The sequence below is a fragment of the Cucumis melo genome, chromosome 10, assembly GCF_025177605.1.
Source record: "Cucumis melo cultivar AY chromosome 10, USDA_Cmelo_AY_1.0, whole genome shotgun sequence".
Taxonomy (NCBI): Eukaryota; Viridiplantae; Streptophyta; class Magnoliopsida; order Cucurbitales; family Cucurbitaceae; genus Cucumis; species Cucumis melo.
The window spans coordinates 28080816-28096472 of record NC_066866.1 but is presented as its reverse complement, the minus strand read 5'-3'; the positions used below and the strand labels follow the sequence as shown (position 1 = coordinate 28096472).

The following is a 15657-nucleotide window of genomic DNA, read 5'->3' as shown; positions in this document are numbered from 1 at the left end:
ATGAAGAGTTCATTTCCTTCCTTTATATGTAAGAGAAAATGTGAGATCCTGATAGCGTTCTGTACTACGCAATATGCTAAGATTGCACGCGACAAGAATTGGGGATGCGATAAGACTCTGGTGCAATAGAAACTAGTGATTGGAAATTTTGCAAAGTAACTCACGTTTCGTGTTCTAGCTATACGCGATGAAAAGGAGCTATTTGATGAACCAAGAGGCGACAGGAGCTTCATTCATTGTAAGATAATATTGACGTCATCTTTATGTAAGAAGGTTGATTGGTTGGTTTAACCTTGCTACCCAACTAAATTCAGGATAAGATATGCACAAGTGACACGTGGCGTTTTGATGTTGAATGATTCTTACCGTCGAGCAGAAGCATCATTCAGGCATGGAGAATTTCACTGGAGAGGCTTATAATAGGAGAAGTTCGACCATTTTCTAGCGCTATTTTTTCCTTGTGTTCACTTAAGAAAGAATTGAAATATTTTAAAAAACTTTCAATGATTCACCACGAAGCTAATGAAGCTAATTAATTGTGAATGGTTTCTTCTTAAAATGTTTGCAAACTAAAAGAATTTCAACAGTATTTGAATCTATATACATTTCTATATTGAAATGAATTGAAATGTTGTGATGAAATGATCTTTGGTACGCTATACGATGAGATCACTACTATAAATCTAGTTTTAATGACACTTAGATCAAGAGAAAAAAGAGTGAGATAGGATAAAATGTGTCATTAAAAATAAAATTGAGAACTTTTCTTGACACAATTTTATCGACATAATTTAATTTTTCTTAACACAATTTTTGTCACTAATTAACAACATAATTTATGTGTGGTTAAAAATAAAAATGAACAATTTTTCTTGATATAATTGTATGCACACAATTTAATTTTTCTCGTTAATTAACGATATAATTATGTGTCATTAGGGGTGTTCAAAAAAACCGGTAACCCGACCAACCCGGATTACCCAACCCAAACCGTAAGGGTTGGGTTGGGTTAGAAAATTAGAGAAAAAAAGGTTGAGTCGGGTTGTGGGGTTGTGCAAGTTAGGGGTAGGGTTGACCTGACCCAACCCGATTATATATATATATATATACACCTAAAACCAAAAGTAAACCTCATTTTGAATGAACATTCTATACTTGAAATTTGAATGTATAACACATATATATATATTTGTCACGTTGTACCTTGAATAACAATTTATTCACCTTGCATATTGAAAAATAATATGAAAGTTTGTCTAAATAAATTATGGAGAGATGAAAAGAAAAAAAAAAAAAAAAAACAACCTGTCAACCCAACCAGAATTTTTTGGGTTGGGTTGGGTTGACCTTTACGAATTGAACCGATAGGGTTCATCCAACCCGGATACTTTGGGTTGGTCCATAATTTTCTTTCCAACCCGGCTTATGTTCACCCCTATCATTAAAAAATTTCCCCAAAGTTTGAATTTCCCTTTCGTTGAAAGGCTTTCCCTCTCTCTCTCTCTCGCAAAAACCTTCCCAAACACTCCAGCCTCCGTAACATATTCGTTTGGAGTATGTATTCCGCAGGATCAAGAGGGGTTCTTCTTGTTCTTCGTCTTCTTCTTCTATTTCTTATAGTAGAAGAAAAAATTCTTTGGATGTGAGGGGTTTTGATGGGAGTGTTTAATTAGGGTTTTGGTCTCTGTTTGACCAAACTTTCGATTTCAGATTCTAAAAATGGGTCTCCGACTGACCCTAATCACCGGAAGTTCACTAATGAAATGTTGAAAGTTCTCATTGAGAAGGATGATTTCTATTCCAAGGAATCCAATCCTCACTTGGGTATTCACTTTTTTTTTTTTCTGTTAATAAAACACAACTTAATAGTTTATACTTGTTTGGAGTTTGATGACGTTCTGGTTTTTTGGTTTTTGTTTGACAAGTGTTCAAGTGGATTCTAGGTCGTGACATTAAATTCAATTGGGTTTTGCTTGTTGAGGTATGTAATCAATGTTATTCATGGATTGATAGATTTGATCAACTTTTTTTTTTTGTCCTTTATCGATCTTCTCTTGTTTGCTAAGCAAATGAGAGAAGTTTTAGTATTTGGTGAGAGTCGTGACACTGTGGCCTTCTGTTTGGTTCATTTGATTGTAGCCTATTGATGTATGTTCATAGTTGGAATATCTTAACTGAGTTGGGTATTGGTGGATTTTGCTTTTGGGAAATTGGATTAAAGGGTAGCATTGTGATAGACCCTCGATCATTAGGAGGTGTATGAGAAAAAAGAAAGAGAGGAGGGGAAATAAATGTAAATAATTGTGAAAGGGAAAACGGTTAGTTATGGAGTGAAAGAAGTTACTGTGGAATTGGGCTATTTAGATTGTCTTTGGGGGAGTCTTTTAGTTATCTTTTTGCACTCACTGAAGTGTAGCTCTGTGAGCATGTTGAAAGGAGGGAACCTCGACTTCCTTGGCATTTTGGCTTAAATAGTGAATAGATAATCCGAGTTGTATCACGCTGTAGTGAGCACAAACAAATAGCGAGCAACTTATCAAGATCCAATTTGCACCTTGTTAGCCTTTTTTTAAAAAAGAAAGAACCTTTTTGTTAACTTCTTAGACATCTTTTGAATTCTTAAACCTTTTCTCTTGGTCCTTTGACATTTTGCTTTCTTACTTCCATTAATTTCATACTTGGTTGTTGTCATACATTTATTTATCTCAAAGTAAATGAAAATGGGTTGTGTTTGTCTGTTTACTCTGAGTATTCTTTGTGGCTAACTTTTTAGATTTCGTTTCGATTTAGAAAGAGGGGAAAAATATGAGGAACAATAAAAGTTCTAGAGAATCTGTTACAATTTTATTGTTTGTGGATGTTCTATTACGATTAAGTGAATTGTTATTGTAACTTTCATATCATTAAATAAAAGGACATAATTTAGAGAACTTTCATAACAATTCCTGGGGCCTCAGGTAATATTCACAGATTTGATATCGTTGGAGATGTAACATTTTTTTTTAATGCATATCCCTTTGACTTTATAGATGTTATTTCACAAATTGCATTTTGAACTACCATAACCACATTGTTGTGTTTTTTTGACTCAATAAAGAAAACCTTAAAAACATCATTACTGAATGGAAGTATTTAGCATTTTGAACTACTATAACTACATCATTACTGAATGGAAGCATTTAGCATATGTATTTAGATGACTGAATTCCTCTCCTTTCTCATTGTAGGGTAACTACCAATTAACTCCCACAATGCCACCTCCTCTGTCATGGTATTTTTTCGTCCGTCACTCACTGGCATCCTTAGGTTAGTTTTTTATTTTTTGCCATTTTCTTGTCAGGTTAAGGGAGGGCCAATTGAAGAACCTGTCTCAATAAACTTGAAATTTGCATCGATGGTTTAGTTATTGATTAATTCATTTTGCTTGTTTGTGTTTTTCTGTTCTTTCTGTTTCTGATGGATGCTTAGTGTGAGAAATGTGCCACATATAAAGAACCAAAAACTTCAATGGTACCTGCTGGGTGCTGTTAAATATTTACGATGATTTAGAAGTGATTATGTTTCAAGAAACAAGAACATTTGACAGGAACAATCTTGATGATATGGTAGTACTGTACTTCGAGTATACTAGTAAACTTGGTCTAGAAAATCACATTTGTTTTTTGTTGAACATCTCAATGTCTTACTTCTGAAAAGGAACATTTTCAAAGATTACAGGGGCACGACTGGGAAAAACCTTCACTTTTCAAGTTGGATTCTAATCGTCCCTGCGGATTTTCTAGAGCAAATAAGGGTAACCCAAGGATTAGTGCCAAGTTTATTGCTCCTTGTTACCATATCAACAAGTAAGGATTTCACTCATCTTTTTCTCCTTTGTTCACATTTGAATAATGCATACTTACATAGCTTAAGGTTGTTGGAACCATCCCTTACATATCTGATATTATATATTAATAGATATGCTTATGCAATTATGATGATTAGGTACCTCATGCATTAAGCGAAACATTTGTGGTAGCTTAGTATTATGGCTAATAGAGTGATAGTTTGTTGACAGCGAGCTATCTCTTTCAATTCTATCCCAAATTTGGCTTGCCTTCTCTTGCATCTTTGTCTTCCTTTTAAACATCTTTCTACCAACAACTTAACTAATTAACACACAACTCTACTCTACTCTAAAGAACAAATCCTATTTAACGTAATTATAATAGTAGATAGTAATAATAATCAGATCAAGCGTAAGGATACACATTATACCTTCATCATTCTATGAGATGCTTTTCAGGGAGTTTAGTCCTCCAACATATTGTAAAGTGGTAAGAAACTTGGGTAATAGTTGTGGATGAATGTCATTGCAATCATATAAGTACAATGCTTTTAGGTTAGTGAGCTGAATGAGACTTTCTTTGAGCTTTACAAAAGAATTGTTGCTGAGAACAAGAATTTCCGATAGAGAAAGACAATTAAGATCATCAGGAATATCTTCATCATCAAGTTTGCAGGCACTTAGATTCAAATCTCTACGAGGCAAAACACCATTATTCCCAACCAAAACCACTCAAAGACCTCCAAATATTTCTTGATAGCTTTTTATAATTTAAAGTTTCAAGATTGTTAAAAGAAGTAATAGCATTTGGTGCTTTGTCTATAAGTGTTCCCCAAATGTCAAGCATGGTAAGAGATGGTATGGTCCTAATGGGGGAATTTGGTGAAGGCCTTTGCAGCCATTTAAATTGAGAGTTTGAAGAGACATCAGTCTACTAATTGATCTACAAAATGATATGTATGACTTTGAAAACAAAAATGGTTATGTCGTCAGTCTTACAGAGGCCAATGCTACAACTACACAGCTTTTGTAAGTATGCATATTGCGCCTGTTATTTGGTTATGGATGTTTATCGTCTAATATGTTTTGGTCTTGGTATGCTTCTCATATTTCGTTTTTGGTTGCTATAGCATCTTTCTAATTAGAAGTTGAGATTTTTTTTATGGTTTGTTTGGTTGAAGTTGGTTATTTATAAACTCAAAATTTGTTTGGACTTTCTCAAGTTCTGCTATCAAGGTTCAACTATAAAGGTAGGTGAAAAAGTCTATTGAATTCGAGTTTTCTGTAGGAAATTGCTTAGGCTATGAGTATTATTTGAAGCATGTTTTGTATAGCTAAGTTGGTTATTTTTGTTCTTATGGGTCCATAAAGATTGAATTGAAACTTACATTTGCAACACTTTAGGAGTTGTTTGGGAGAAGGGTAGGGTAGGTAATAAAGGATTAGTATTATGATAAACCTAGTTTTAACATAACACGTGTTTGGGAGAAGAGTTTAAAAAGGTAGTTTTATGATAAGATGTGTTTGGTGGAAGAGTTTAAAAATGTAGTTTTATGGGGGAGTTGAAGAAATAGAGTTATGGGAAGTTGAAAAATGTTTAAGAAGAAGGAGAGAGAGGGAAGATGGGTTATGATAACCCTAAAACAAGGGTTATAATAACCCTTTTCTCAAATAAGGGTTGGGTTACCATAACCTGACCCAATACACTAAGGTTCAATTTCGACAAATTTGCAGGTTGTTGAAGAATTCGTGGACCATGAGATTGATCAAGTCCACTTATGCATTAGTTTGATTATATTAGATCACACATACATGTATTACAGTTAATTTATTTTTTCGACTATTGTAAAACATTTAAAGTTAATTTACATTTTCTATTATCAATATAAAGATCTTTCTAAGCATATGTGCGTAATGTTGAATCATGTACTTCATTTTTTTTATAGCAGTAAAATGTTGAAATAAGCAAATATATGATAGAAAAAATGTGTTGTGAATTGAAAAATAACGATACTAAACAAGTATCGATATATAAGCACTTATTAAACAGGAACATTGTCGTGATAACACATTTCTTGACAAGAATTATGTGTAACAACATTTAAACATGACATGAAATAAGTGTCATCAATAATGAAAAAATGACAATTTTTTTTTTATATCGAGTTATAGATAAATGTGACACATTTATTTAAAGCATCAAATAAGAACATTAATGACAATATATTGGTATAACGGTGACATATTTAAAGCGTCAATGTAAGTGTATTAATGATAATATATTGGTGTTGAGTTATAGATAATGGTGACATATTTATTGTTTCAAGATAAGGGTATTAACGACACAATTTTGGTGTCATATAACCATATCAAAGTGTCGTTAAATAGTCTTTCTTGACAGGGGTTTTAATGACGCAAAAATTATGTGGCTGAAACTTTTTACGACACAAAACGACGCAAATTTTGCGTCATTAAAACCCAAATTTCTAGTATTGGATCCCTCACACTTGCTATGTGTTCTAGTGTGAGATGCTTATCCTTGTTATGTGGTCTAGGATAGGATACCCTATTTTTATTGTGTGATCTGGAATATGATGCCTCATACTTGTATTATTTGGTATAAGGTGCCTTTTGCTTTCTATATGATCTGACATTGAAAGATGCATTATGCATGATGGAATTGATGGAGACTTGCTGTGGTGTTGAGATCACTCAACACAACCCCAACTCAATAAAAGAGTATGGTAAATGCTTGAGTTGAAGAAGGGTACATCCCGTGTTTACGTCATTGCTAGCATGTCAGATGTTTTAACAAAGAAACATGAATCCTTAGCCACGGCTAAAGAGATTATGGATTCATTAAAAGGAATGTTTGGGCAACCAGAATGGTCCCTTAGACACGAGGCAATCAAATACATTTACACTAAGCGTATGAAGGAGGGGACCTCTGTTAGAGAAAATGTCTTGGACATGATGATGCACTTCAATATTGCTGAGGTAAATGGTGGTGTCATCGATGAGGCTAATCAAGTTAGTTTTATCTTAGAGTCTCTTTCAAAGAGCTTCAGACCATTGCAAACGAATGCGTCCTTGAATAAGATAGAATTTAACCTGACAACTCTTCTGAATGAGCTCCAACATTTCCTGAAGTTTACCAAGGGTAAAGGAAAAGAAGTAGAAGTAAATGTTGCTACTACAAAAAGAAAATTCAAAAGAGGATCGTCCTCTAAATCTGGACCATCAAAACTCAATCAAAAGATTAAAAAGAAGGGAAAGGGGAAGACTCCCAAGCAGACCAAGGGTAAGAAGACTACAGAAAAAGGTAAATGTTACCACTGTGGTGAAAATAGGCACTGGCTGAGAAACTGTCCAAAATACCTTGCTCAGAAAAAAGCAGAAAAAGAAGCACAAGGTAAATATGATTTACTTGTTCTTGAAACATGTTTAGTGGAAAATGAAAATTCTACCTGGATATTAGATTCAGGAGCCACTAATCATATTTGTTTCTCATTTCAGGAAACTAGTTCTTAAAAAAGGCTTTCTAAGGGCGAGATCACTCTCAAAGTTGGAACTGGAGAAATGGTCTCAGCTAAAGCAGTGGGAGATTTAAAGTTATTTTTTAATGATAGATATATTTTACTCAAGAATGTCTTGTATGCACCTCAAATAAAGAAGAATTTGATATCTATCTCTTGTTTAATAGAACATATGTATAAAATATCTTTTGAAATTAATGAACTGTTCATTTTAAGAAAATGTATTCACATTTGTTGTACTATACTTGAAAACAACTTATATAAATTAAGACCAAGACGACCAAATTTTGTCTTAAATACTGAAATGTTTAGAACAGCTGAAACTCAGAATAAAAGACAAAAAAGTTTCTTCTAATGCCTTCTTATGACACTTAAGACTTTTACATAAATCTCAATAGGATTGGAAGATTAGTTAAGAGTGGACTTTAATCTCAATAAATTAGTTAGAAGATAACTCTTTACCTCCATGTGATTCTTGTCTTGAAGGAAATATGACCAAAAGATCTTTTACTGGAAAAGGTCTTAGAGCCAAAACCCCTTTAGAGCTCGTACATTTGGACCTTTGTGGACAAATGAATGTTAAGGCTCGAGGAGGATACGAATATTTCATCAGCTTTATTGATGATTATTCTAGGTATGGTCATGTTTACCTAATTCAGAACAAGTCTGATTCTTTTAAAAAGTTCAAATAATATAAGGCTGAAGTTGAAAATGAATCAGGTAAAACAATAAAGACACTTCGATCAGATCAAGGTGGAGAGTATATGGATTTGCAATTCCAAGACTATTTGATAGAACATGGAATCCAATCACAACCCTCTGCACTTAATACGCCTCAGCAGAACGGTGTATCAAAAAGAAGAAACCGAACTTTGTTAGACATGGTTCGCTCTATGATGAGTTTTGCTCAGTTGTCAGATTCTTTTTGGGGATATGCTTTAGAGACAGCTATTTATATTTTGAACAACGTTCCCTCTAAAAGTGTTTCTGAAACATCTTATGAGCTATGGAAAGGCATAAAAGTAGTTTACGTCACTTTAGGATTTGGGGATGTCCAGCACATGTGTTGATACAAAACCCTAAAAAATTGGAACATCGTTCAAAATTATGCCTATTTGTAGGTTATTCAAAAGAATCAAGAGGTGGTTTATTTTACGGCCCTCAAGAAAATAAAGTATTTGTGTCAACAAATGCTACGTTCTTAGAGGAAAACCACATAAGAAATCATTAAACTCGCAGTAAACTAGTATTAGAAGAAATTTCCAAGAATGCTACAAATAGACCTAGTTCATCTACTAAAGTAGTAGATAAAACTAGGAATATTGGTCAAACACATCATTCTCAAGAGTTGGGAGAACCTCGTCGTAGTGGGAGGGTTGTACGATAGCCTGATCGCTATTTAGGTTTAAGTGAAGCTCAAATCATCATACCTGATGATGGCATAGAAGATCCATTGACCTATAAACAGGCAATGAATGATGTGGATTGTGACCAATGGATCAAAGCCATGGACCTCGAAATGGAATCTATGTATTTCAATTCTGTCTGGACTCTAGTAGATCAACCAAGTGAGGCAAGACCTATTGGTTGTAAATGGATCTACAAGAGAAAACGAGACCAAGCTAGTAAAGTACAGACTTTCAAAGCTCGACTAGTGGCAAAAGGTTATACACAAAAGGAGGGAATAAATTATGAAGAAACTTTCTCCTGTTGCCATGATAAAATCAATTAGAATACTCTCATCCATCGCCACTTTTTATGATTATGAAATTTAGCAGATGGATGTCAAGACAGCCTTTTTGAACAGTAATCTTGAAGAAAATATTTATATGGTCCAACCAGAGGGGTATATACAAAAGGATCAAGAACAAAATGTTTGTAAGCTTCAAAAATCTATTTATGGATTAAAACAAGCTTCCAGATCCTAGAATATAAGATTTGATATTACGATCAAATCCTATGGTTTTGAACAGAATGTTGATGAACCTTGTGTTTACAAAAAGATCATCAATTCTACTGTAACATTCTTAGTTCTGTATGTAGATGACATTCTACTCATTGGGAATGACGTAGGTCATCTAACTAATAGTAAGGAATGGCTAGCTACGCAATTCCAAATGAAAGATTTGAGAAATGCACAATATGTTCTTGGTATCCAAATAGTTCAGAACCGAAAGAATAAAACTCTAGCCATGTCTCAAACATCTTATATAGACAAAATGTTGTTAAGTTATAAGATGCAGAATTCCAAAATGGGTCTGCTGCCGTACAGATATGGAATTCATTTATCTAAAGAACAATGTCCAAAGACACCTCAAGAAGTTGAGGATATGAGTGACATTCCCTATGCTTCTGCTGTTGGGAGCCTGATGTATGCAATGTTATGTACTAGACCTGACATTTGCTATTCAGTGGAATAGTTAGTAGATATCAGTCCAATCCTGGACGTGATCATTGGAGAGCAGTTAAGAATATTCTAAAATATCTTAGAAGAACAAAAGACTACATGCTTGTGTATGGTTCTAAGGATCTGATCCTTACTGGATACACTGACTCCAATTTTCACACTGACTCCAATTTTCAAATTGATAAAGATGTCAGAAAATCTACATCAGGATTAGTTTTCCCTTTGAACGAAGGAACAGTAGTATGGAAAACCATAAAACAATTCTGTATTGCTGACTCCACTATGGAAGCTGAATATGTAGCTGCCTGTGAAGCAGCAAAAGAAGCAGTATGCTTTAAAAAGTTCTTAATAGATTTGGAAGTTGTTCCAAATATGCATCTGCCAATCACCTTGTATTGTGACAACAGTGGTGCAGTTGCAAATTCACGAGAACCTAGAAATCATAAACGTGGAAAGCACATTGAACGAAAGTACCATCTTATTAGGGAAATCGTGCATCGAGGAGACGTTACAGTAACAAAAATCTCCTCCGAGCAAAACATGGTTGATCCGTTTACAAAAGCTTTCACGGCTAAAGTGTTTGAGAGTCACCTACATGGTTTAGGTCTACGCGGTTTGTAAACTAGGACAAGTGGGAAACTTATTGGGATTATGCGCTAGTTTATATATGTGTTTATTGTACTCATGTATATATACTTCTCTCTCATTATAAAATTCTAACTTACTTGGAGTTTTAGTCCAAACGTGAGTTTGTTGGAATTTGTGTCCTAAAACTCATACTTTGTTATTTGATTCAATAAAATTTATTATCGAATGCTATAATCTTAAAACCAATAATTTTAAGGTCCCGAGGCTATTTACTAGTTTGTCGTATATACTTGAAATTTATGTGGAGACATAAACATGGATTAAGTTCAAGTTAATAGCCCAAATGGTCTATAGTGTATGAATAAGGTTGGACGCCTTATTCTGGATAAACATTATGGATGCGACCCGTTCCATAGTTAGTACAAACGATGTAATCCTAAATCGTTCATATAGAGACATGGGAGTGGGGGCATCCTATGTAAATGGTTTGCATAAGACTATAACCACGAAATAGTCACTTTTAATTATAACACCATAACTATAAACTGACTATTTCAATTATGATGACCTAGGTAACTTGATCTTAATCCTGAGCTAACTATGAACTTCTATTCATTCGGTAGTATCCTTAGATCTGCATAGGCGAGGGCAGCTCAACATCGCTGGCCCAATAAGCCTCCCATTTCAGGGGTAAGATCGAGTAGATAGCTAGGGACATAGGGTGCAAGATGAAATTCACTCCTACCCACTTCTGGGATAGTAGATAGGTTGTTTCCTTAAGGATTGAATCTAAGTCTTGAACAAGGGGCCCCACCTTCTTATTGGCCCGAGAAGGATTCTGGTTTATAGGTTGGACCTTAAATCAATTGTTTAATAGTGGATCAGTGGGTCTTAAGGAGAAAGATGTAATCTCGGGGGTAAAATGGTATTTTGATCCAGCCAAGATTACGAACAACCTGTGAAGGATCGACTTACCTATCATGGTTATATTAGGTGGACAGAAATATATCTATAGTAAGGGGAGTGCAACTAAGTATCTTTAGTGGAATAACTCTTTAGTTAACAAATGTTGATTAACTTTGGTCTAAAAGAGTTTAGCCAGTTGATCTCGGATCGTTGGAGCCCATGATTTATAAATCCATTAGGCTTCCCTATTAGCTCATTTGGATTCAATTAAGAACAAGTATGTTGAAGTAATTCGAATTGTTCAAATAAAGATAAGAGAGAGAAACCGACAAATATATATAAGATATAAGTTGTTTTGTGTTTAAATATGATTTAAATAAATATGAATATAGATTCATATTTAAAAGCTTGAAAAGTTTAGAAAACGGTCAAAAGTCAACATGTTGATTTTGAACTTTGACCGGATTTATATTCAAATATGATTTGAATTTTAGAAAAATGAATACGGATTCATACTCGGGAGGTTAGAATTAGTCAAGACGGGAAAAATAGTAAAAAGTCAATAAGTTGATTTTTGACTAAGAAAAGTCAAAGTTTGACTTTGACTTAAAGTTGGTCAAATGACCAAAATGCCCCTTTGGCTAATTACTTTATTAATTAATGGTTAATGGGAAATTTGGCAAATTATTATGAATTTGAAGCCACTAATTTCATTAAAGAGTTAATGAATTGATTAGGTGTTGATAAGATATGAAATAATTTACATGCAAATTTGCATGTAAATTTCATATAAAACTTCTTATTACCGAAGGAGAAAAAGAGAGGTTTTCTCTGAAAAACACACAAACGATTTACTCCCATATCTCTCCAAAATTCTCTTCGCATAACCGAGTCCCATAACTCCGTTTTTGGTCCTGAGCATAGTAGGTCAGCTTGGTGGTTGTCCTTGCTCGAGATTTTCAGGAAGAGAAGAAGTTTTGGACCAAAGAAGAAGTTGAGAACTACAAAGGTAAGTACATCGTTTACCTTCCTCTCTCATCGTTTAGGTTCATCGCATGGTAGATGTATGTTAACTTCTAAATCATTTAGATGAATATAGAGTAAAGCATGATCCTTTATATCCGCTGTTGTATGTCTCTGCTTTGTTTTTCCATCAGGCTGAAGAAGATTAAATCTAGCAAGGATAATTCTATTTTGATAGAAGATAATGAAGAGGTATATTTGATATTTACTGAATTACAATTAAATATTGTATATATAGTTAAACAAATATTTAAAATGCGTATATATTGTAGGAAGACATAAGAAATGAGGAACATTGGATTACCAACCAATACAAACAATTTATCCTAAGGATGATGAAGAAGAATTACAAGGGACGACAGGTACATAGATAGTGGTGTACGATGATAAAAAATTTATGAGAACTAATATGGTTTTTGAAACTCCAAAAGCCAAAATGCCCAAAAAGAAAGAAAGAAAACAAGTAAGTTCATGTTATATGTACTGTTGTATATATATTGCATATATTACATATGATGTACATATGTACTTATGTATATATATTGGTGATGATTCCCTTAATTATATTTGTTTGTAGAATAATAGACAAACATTACATGCTGTACCTGAAAACTTCTCATCGGAGTCTGATGAGGTATATCAACGATTTTTACATATTATAAAATTGTATATTACATTCAAATTTATGTATAAATGGAAACTAACGTTAATTATATTCGACTGAGAGCAGAACAATGTACCAATAACGAGAAGAAAATTGTTCGAAACTGTGTTCAAGGGGAAAGGAAAGGAAACTACTGCTGAAAATGTACGTATATTTCAAATGTAGGTATGTAGATAACTATCATTATAATACTAAAAGTTTGTTATTGTTTATATGAAATGTAGGTATCTAAAAGTGATAAGAAAGAAGCGGTGGAAAAATAAAAGAAAAAAACAAATGAGAAGAAAATATCAACAAAATAAAAAACAAAGGTATATAACATTTATGCATATAATATTGCTGTTTATTATATTGTATTTAGGTATCACTAACAAATTATGTTACTAATATTGATACAGAAAAGAAGTGAGGATAAAAAAAGGGGAGAAAAAAGAACAGAGCAGAAGGAAGATTATGAGGTATTCATAGCTATGAGGAGATACACTTTAGGTACTGTTTTATACTAGTATATATAAAGTATACATATAATAATATTGTCCTTTATATGTTGTGTGCAGGATGCACCATTGATCCTTAAAAGGAGTCAATGGTCTAGAATGCAAAAGTTAAAAATATATGCAAGAGTAGATGTAATTAGGAATATTAAAAAAAAAATTGAACAGTAGGGAGCTAGAAATGTTTAGAAAAAATGACTTTTGGAAATTTTCTAGACATCAAATTCACCAAATTCCAAAGCCAACTACTATACCACATAATCAGACATCAATGTACATTGACGAAGGACGATGAGTTGTGATTCAATTTCGAAGGAACTATTGCCAAATTTGGCATTAAGGAATTCGAAGCTATAACAGGATTGAACTATGGTCCATTGCCGACCGTTGATTTTTCGATGGTCAAGGAAAAATTTCTATCAAAATATTTCAAGAATGAAGATTCGATTCCTAGGTCTAGGGTCTACTTTTTATTTAATGATTTGAAAAAATTGGAGAAAGATAGAATTAAGATTGCTAAACTATACTTCTTAGAGAATTTCCTCCTAGGGAAATAGTTCACAACGGGATGTGATTTGGAATACATCAAATTAATTGATGATGAAGAACAATTTGATGCGTTTCCATGGTGTAGGTTAGGTTACAATGCGCTGATTTATTCTATCAAGAAATTTATAAAAAAAAAACTCTACTGCCCTAATTGTTGGCATTGCTGGATTTGTTTATTCCTTACTAGTATGGGTCTATGAGTGCATCTCACTCTTGACCGGATCATCAATATTCTGTGCACAAAAAGCTGATGATAATAAGATTTGCATGCTGAATTGGGTTGTAGACAGCCATCCGGAATGGAAAGATCTGGCTAAGAAGGTCTTCGATAATGATCAGGTTTGATTTTGCAACTGTATATTTTATACATACTAATAATATTTCATATTTACATGATAATAGTATACCCACATATATGACTGTGATTTCTGGAACAGTTCAAATTTGAGGCCATGTTTGAGGAAGATTTCGTGGAAAGAAGGACGTTCCATGAATATGTAATGAGGGAGGAAACTAATGTAACATTTGAGAGAGGTGAAAGCTCACGACAAGGTGAGGCATCTAATAAGAAAATTCCTGATTACTTCCTGAAATTTCAAGAACTCATTCTGACCAACAATGAATGTTTAAACAATAAATTGGACTTGCTGATTAAGGAGGTCGAAAGTCTCAAGGATATGTTGAAAGAAAAGGTAAATCAAATAGTGGAAAATAATGATAACATACCAAGGGATGACAATAATGATGAAGGTGAATGGGATACACACAATAAGAATATTGAAAATGAAGTTCAGAGGGATGTTACTAATCAGCATGTACATATTCTATTCATTCATGTATTAGATATATATGGACGTATATTTTCCCAAACTAACTATAATAATGAACAAGATGAAAACAATGAAAAGGAAAATGATGTAGAAGAGGTGATTTATATTTGTAATTTATACTGTATATTACATACTAATTATGAATATTAACGGGGAGAACAAAATGAATTGTTTGATGATGACATATACAACACTGCTCTACTGAATGAAGTAGAAAAAATTGAGAAAGAAACAATAAAAATGAAGGTAAGTAATTAAGTGATTAATATTAATATATTTCAACATATATATAGTTTGAAATATTGTAAAATTAAGCATTATGTGGTTAATGTAGAAGAGAAAGTTGGGAAAAATACATGCTCTTATGTATTTTTCTAGTATTAATAATATATACAACGTCATATAGAGAATGTACCTAAATAATTAATAAATGGAATAATAGGCTTATCAACAAGCAGTCAGAAAGAGCATGAGGAGAGGGACTTTACCTTCACGGTATTGAGATCGCCATACACAACGAAATCCGACTCCACAAAGCCAAAAAAGGAAAGGATAGAGTTCAATGTTCAAGGATTTGAAGCACCAACCTTTAAATTGCTCTCCCAAGATCTTTAGAAGAATGTGTTATTTGCTTCTGTTTGTGTTATCTTGAACTGAAAGAACAAATTTGTATTTTAGGATGAAGTAATTTGGATATTATTATTTGCTTTTTAATTTACAGAGTAGAAATGTGTTATGTACCTTCTTTTTTATAGTTTTTGAAATTGTAAGCAATCTGATAATACATTTTTCGACTGAGATGATATATATCAAATAAAATAGTGTATATCATGA

General features: G+C 33.3%; 1 protein-coding gene across 16 annotated transcripts; it reads left to right on the top strand.

Annotated features, from left to right (window-relative positions):
* The first annotated feature begins 1461 nt into the window (after window positions 1-1461).
* LOC103502558 (uncharacterized) lies at window positions 1462-15657 on the top strand. 16 transcript variants are annotated; one of them, XR_007823897.1, is made up of 14 exons: window positions 1462-1824; window positions 1926-1981; window positions 3228-3306; window positions 3718-3845; window positions 12188-12272; window positions 12421-12478; window positions 12559-12749; window positions 12864-12920; window positions 13017-13094; window positions 13175-13261; window positions 13349-13439; window positions 14181-14332; window positions 14431-14545; window positions 15266-15657. XR_007823897.1 is itself a non-coding variant. In XM_051090536.1 (11 exons), the coding sequence occupies exons 3-9, from the start codon at window positions 3269-3271 to the stop codon at window positions 13211-13213; spliced, it is 495 nt and encodes a 164-aa protein (XP_050946493.1). In that variant the 5' UTR covers window positions 1462-1824; window positions 1926-1981; window positions 3228-3268; the 3' UTR covers window positions 13214-13261; window positions 13349-13408; window positions 15266-15657. The 16 variants fall into 16 exon arrangements, 3 of the variants coding, with proteins under 3 accessions (XP_050946493.1, XP_050946492.1, XP_050946494.1); XR_007823898.1 differs by having other exon boundaries at window positions 3711-3845; window positions 12563-12648; window positions 13349-13408; window positions 13508-14332; XR_007823895.1 differs by having other exon boundaries at window positions 3711-3845; window positions 12563-12749; window positions 13349-13408; window positions 13508-14332.

Bases quoted from the DNA above. Each gene is read 5' to 3' on its own strand.
- LOC103502558 (XM_051090536.1), top strand. From the start codon at position 3,269: ATGGTATTTTTTCGTCCGTCACTCACTGGCATCCTTAG. The intron at 12,649-12,863 runs GTACATAGATAG...ATTTGTTTGTAG, and splicing joins AGAATTACAAGGGACGACAG to AATAATAGACAAACATTACA. The intron at 13,095-13,174 runs GTACGTATATTT...TATGAAATGTAG, and splicing joins AGGAAACTACTGCTGAAAAT to GTATCTAAAAGTGATAAGAA.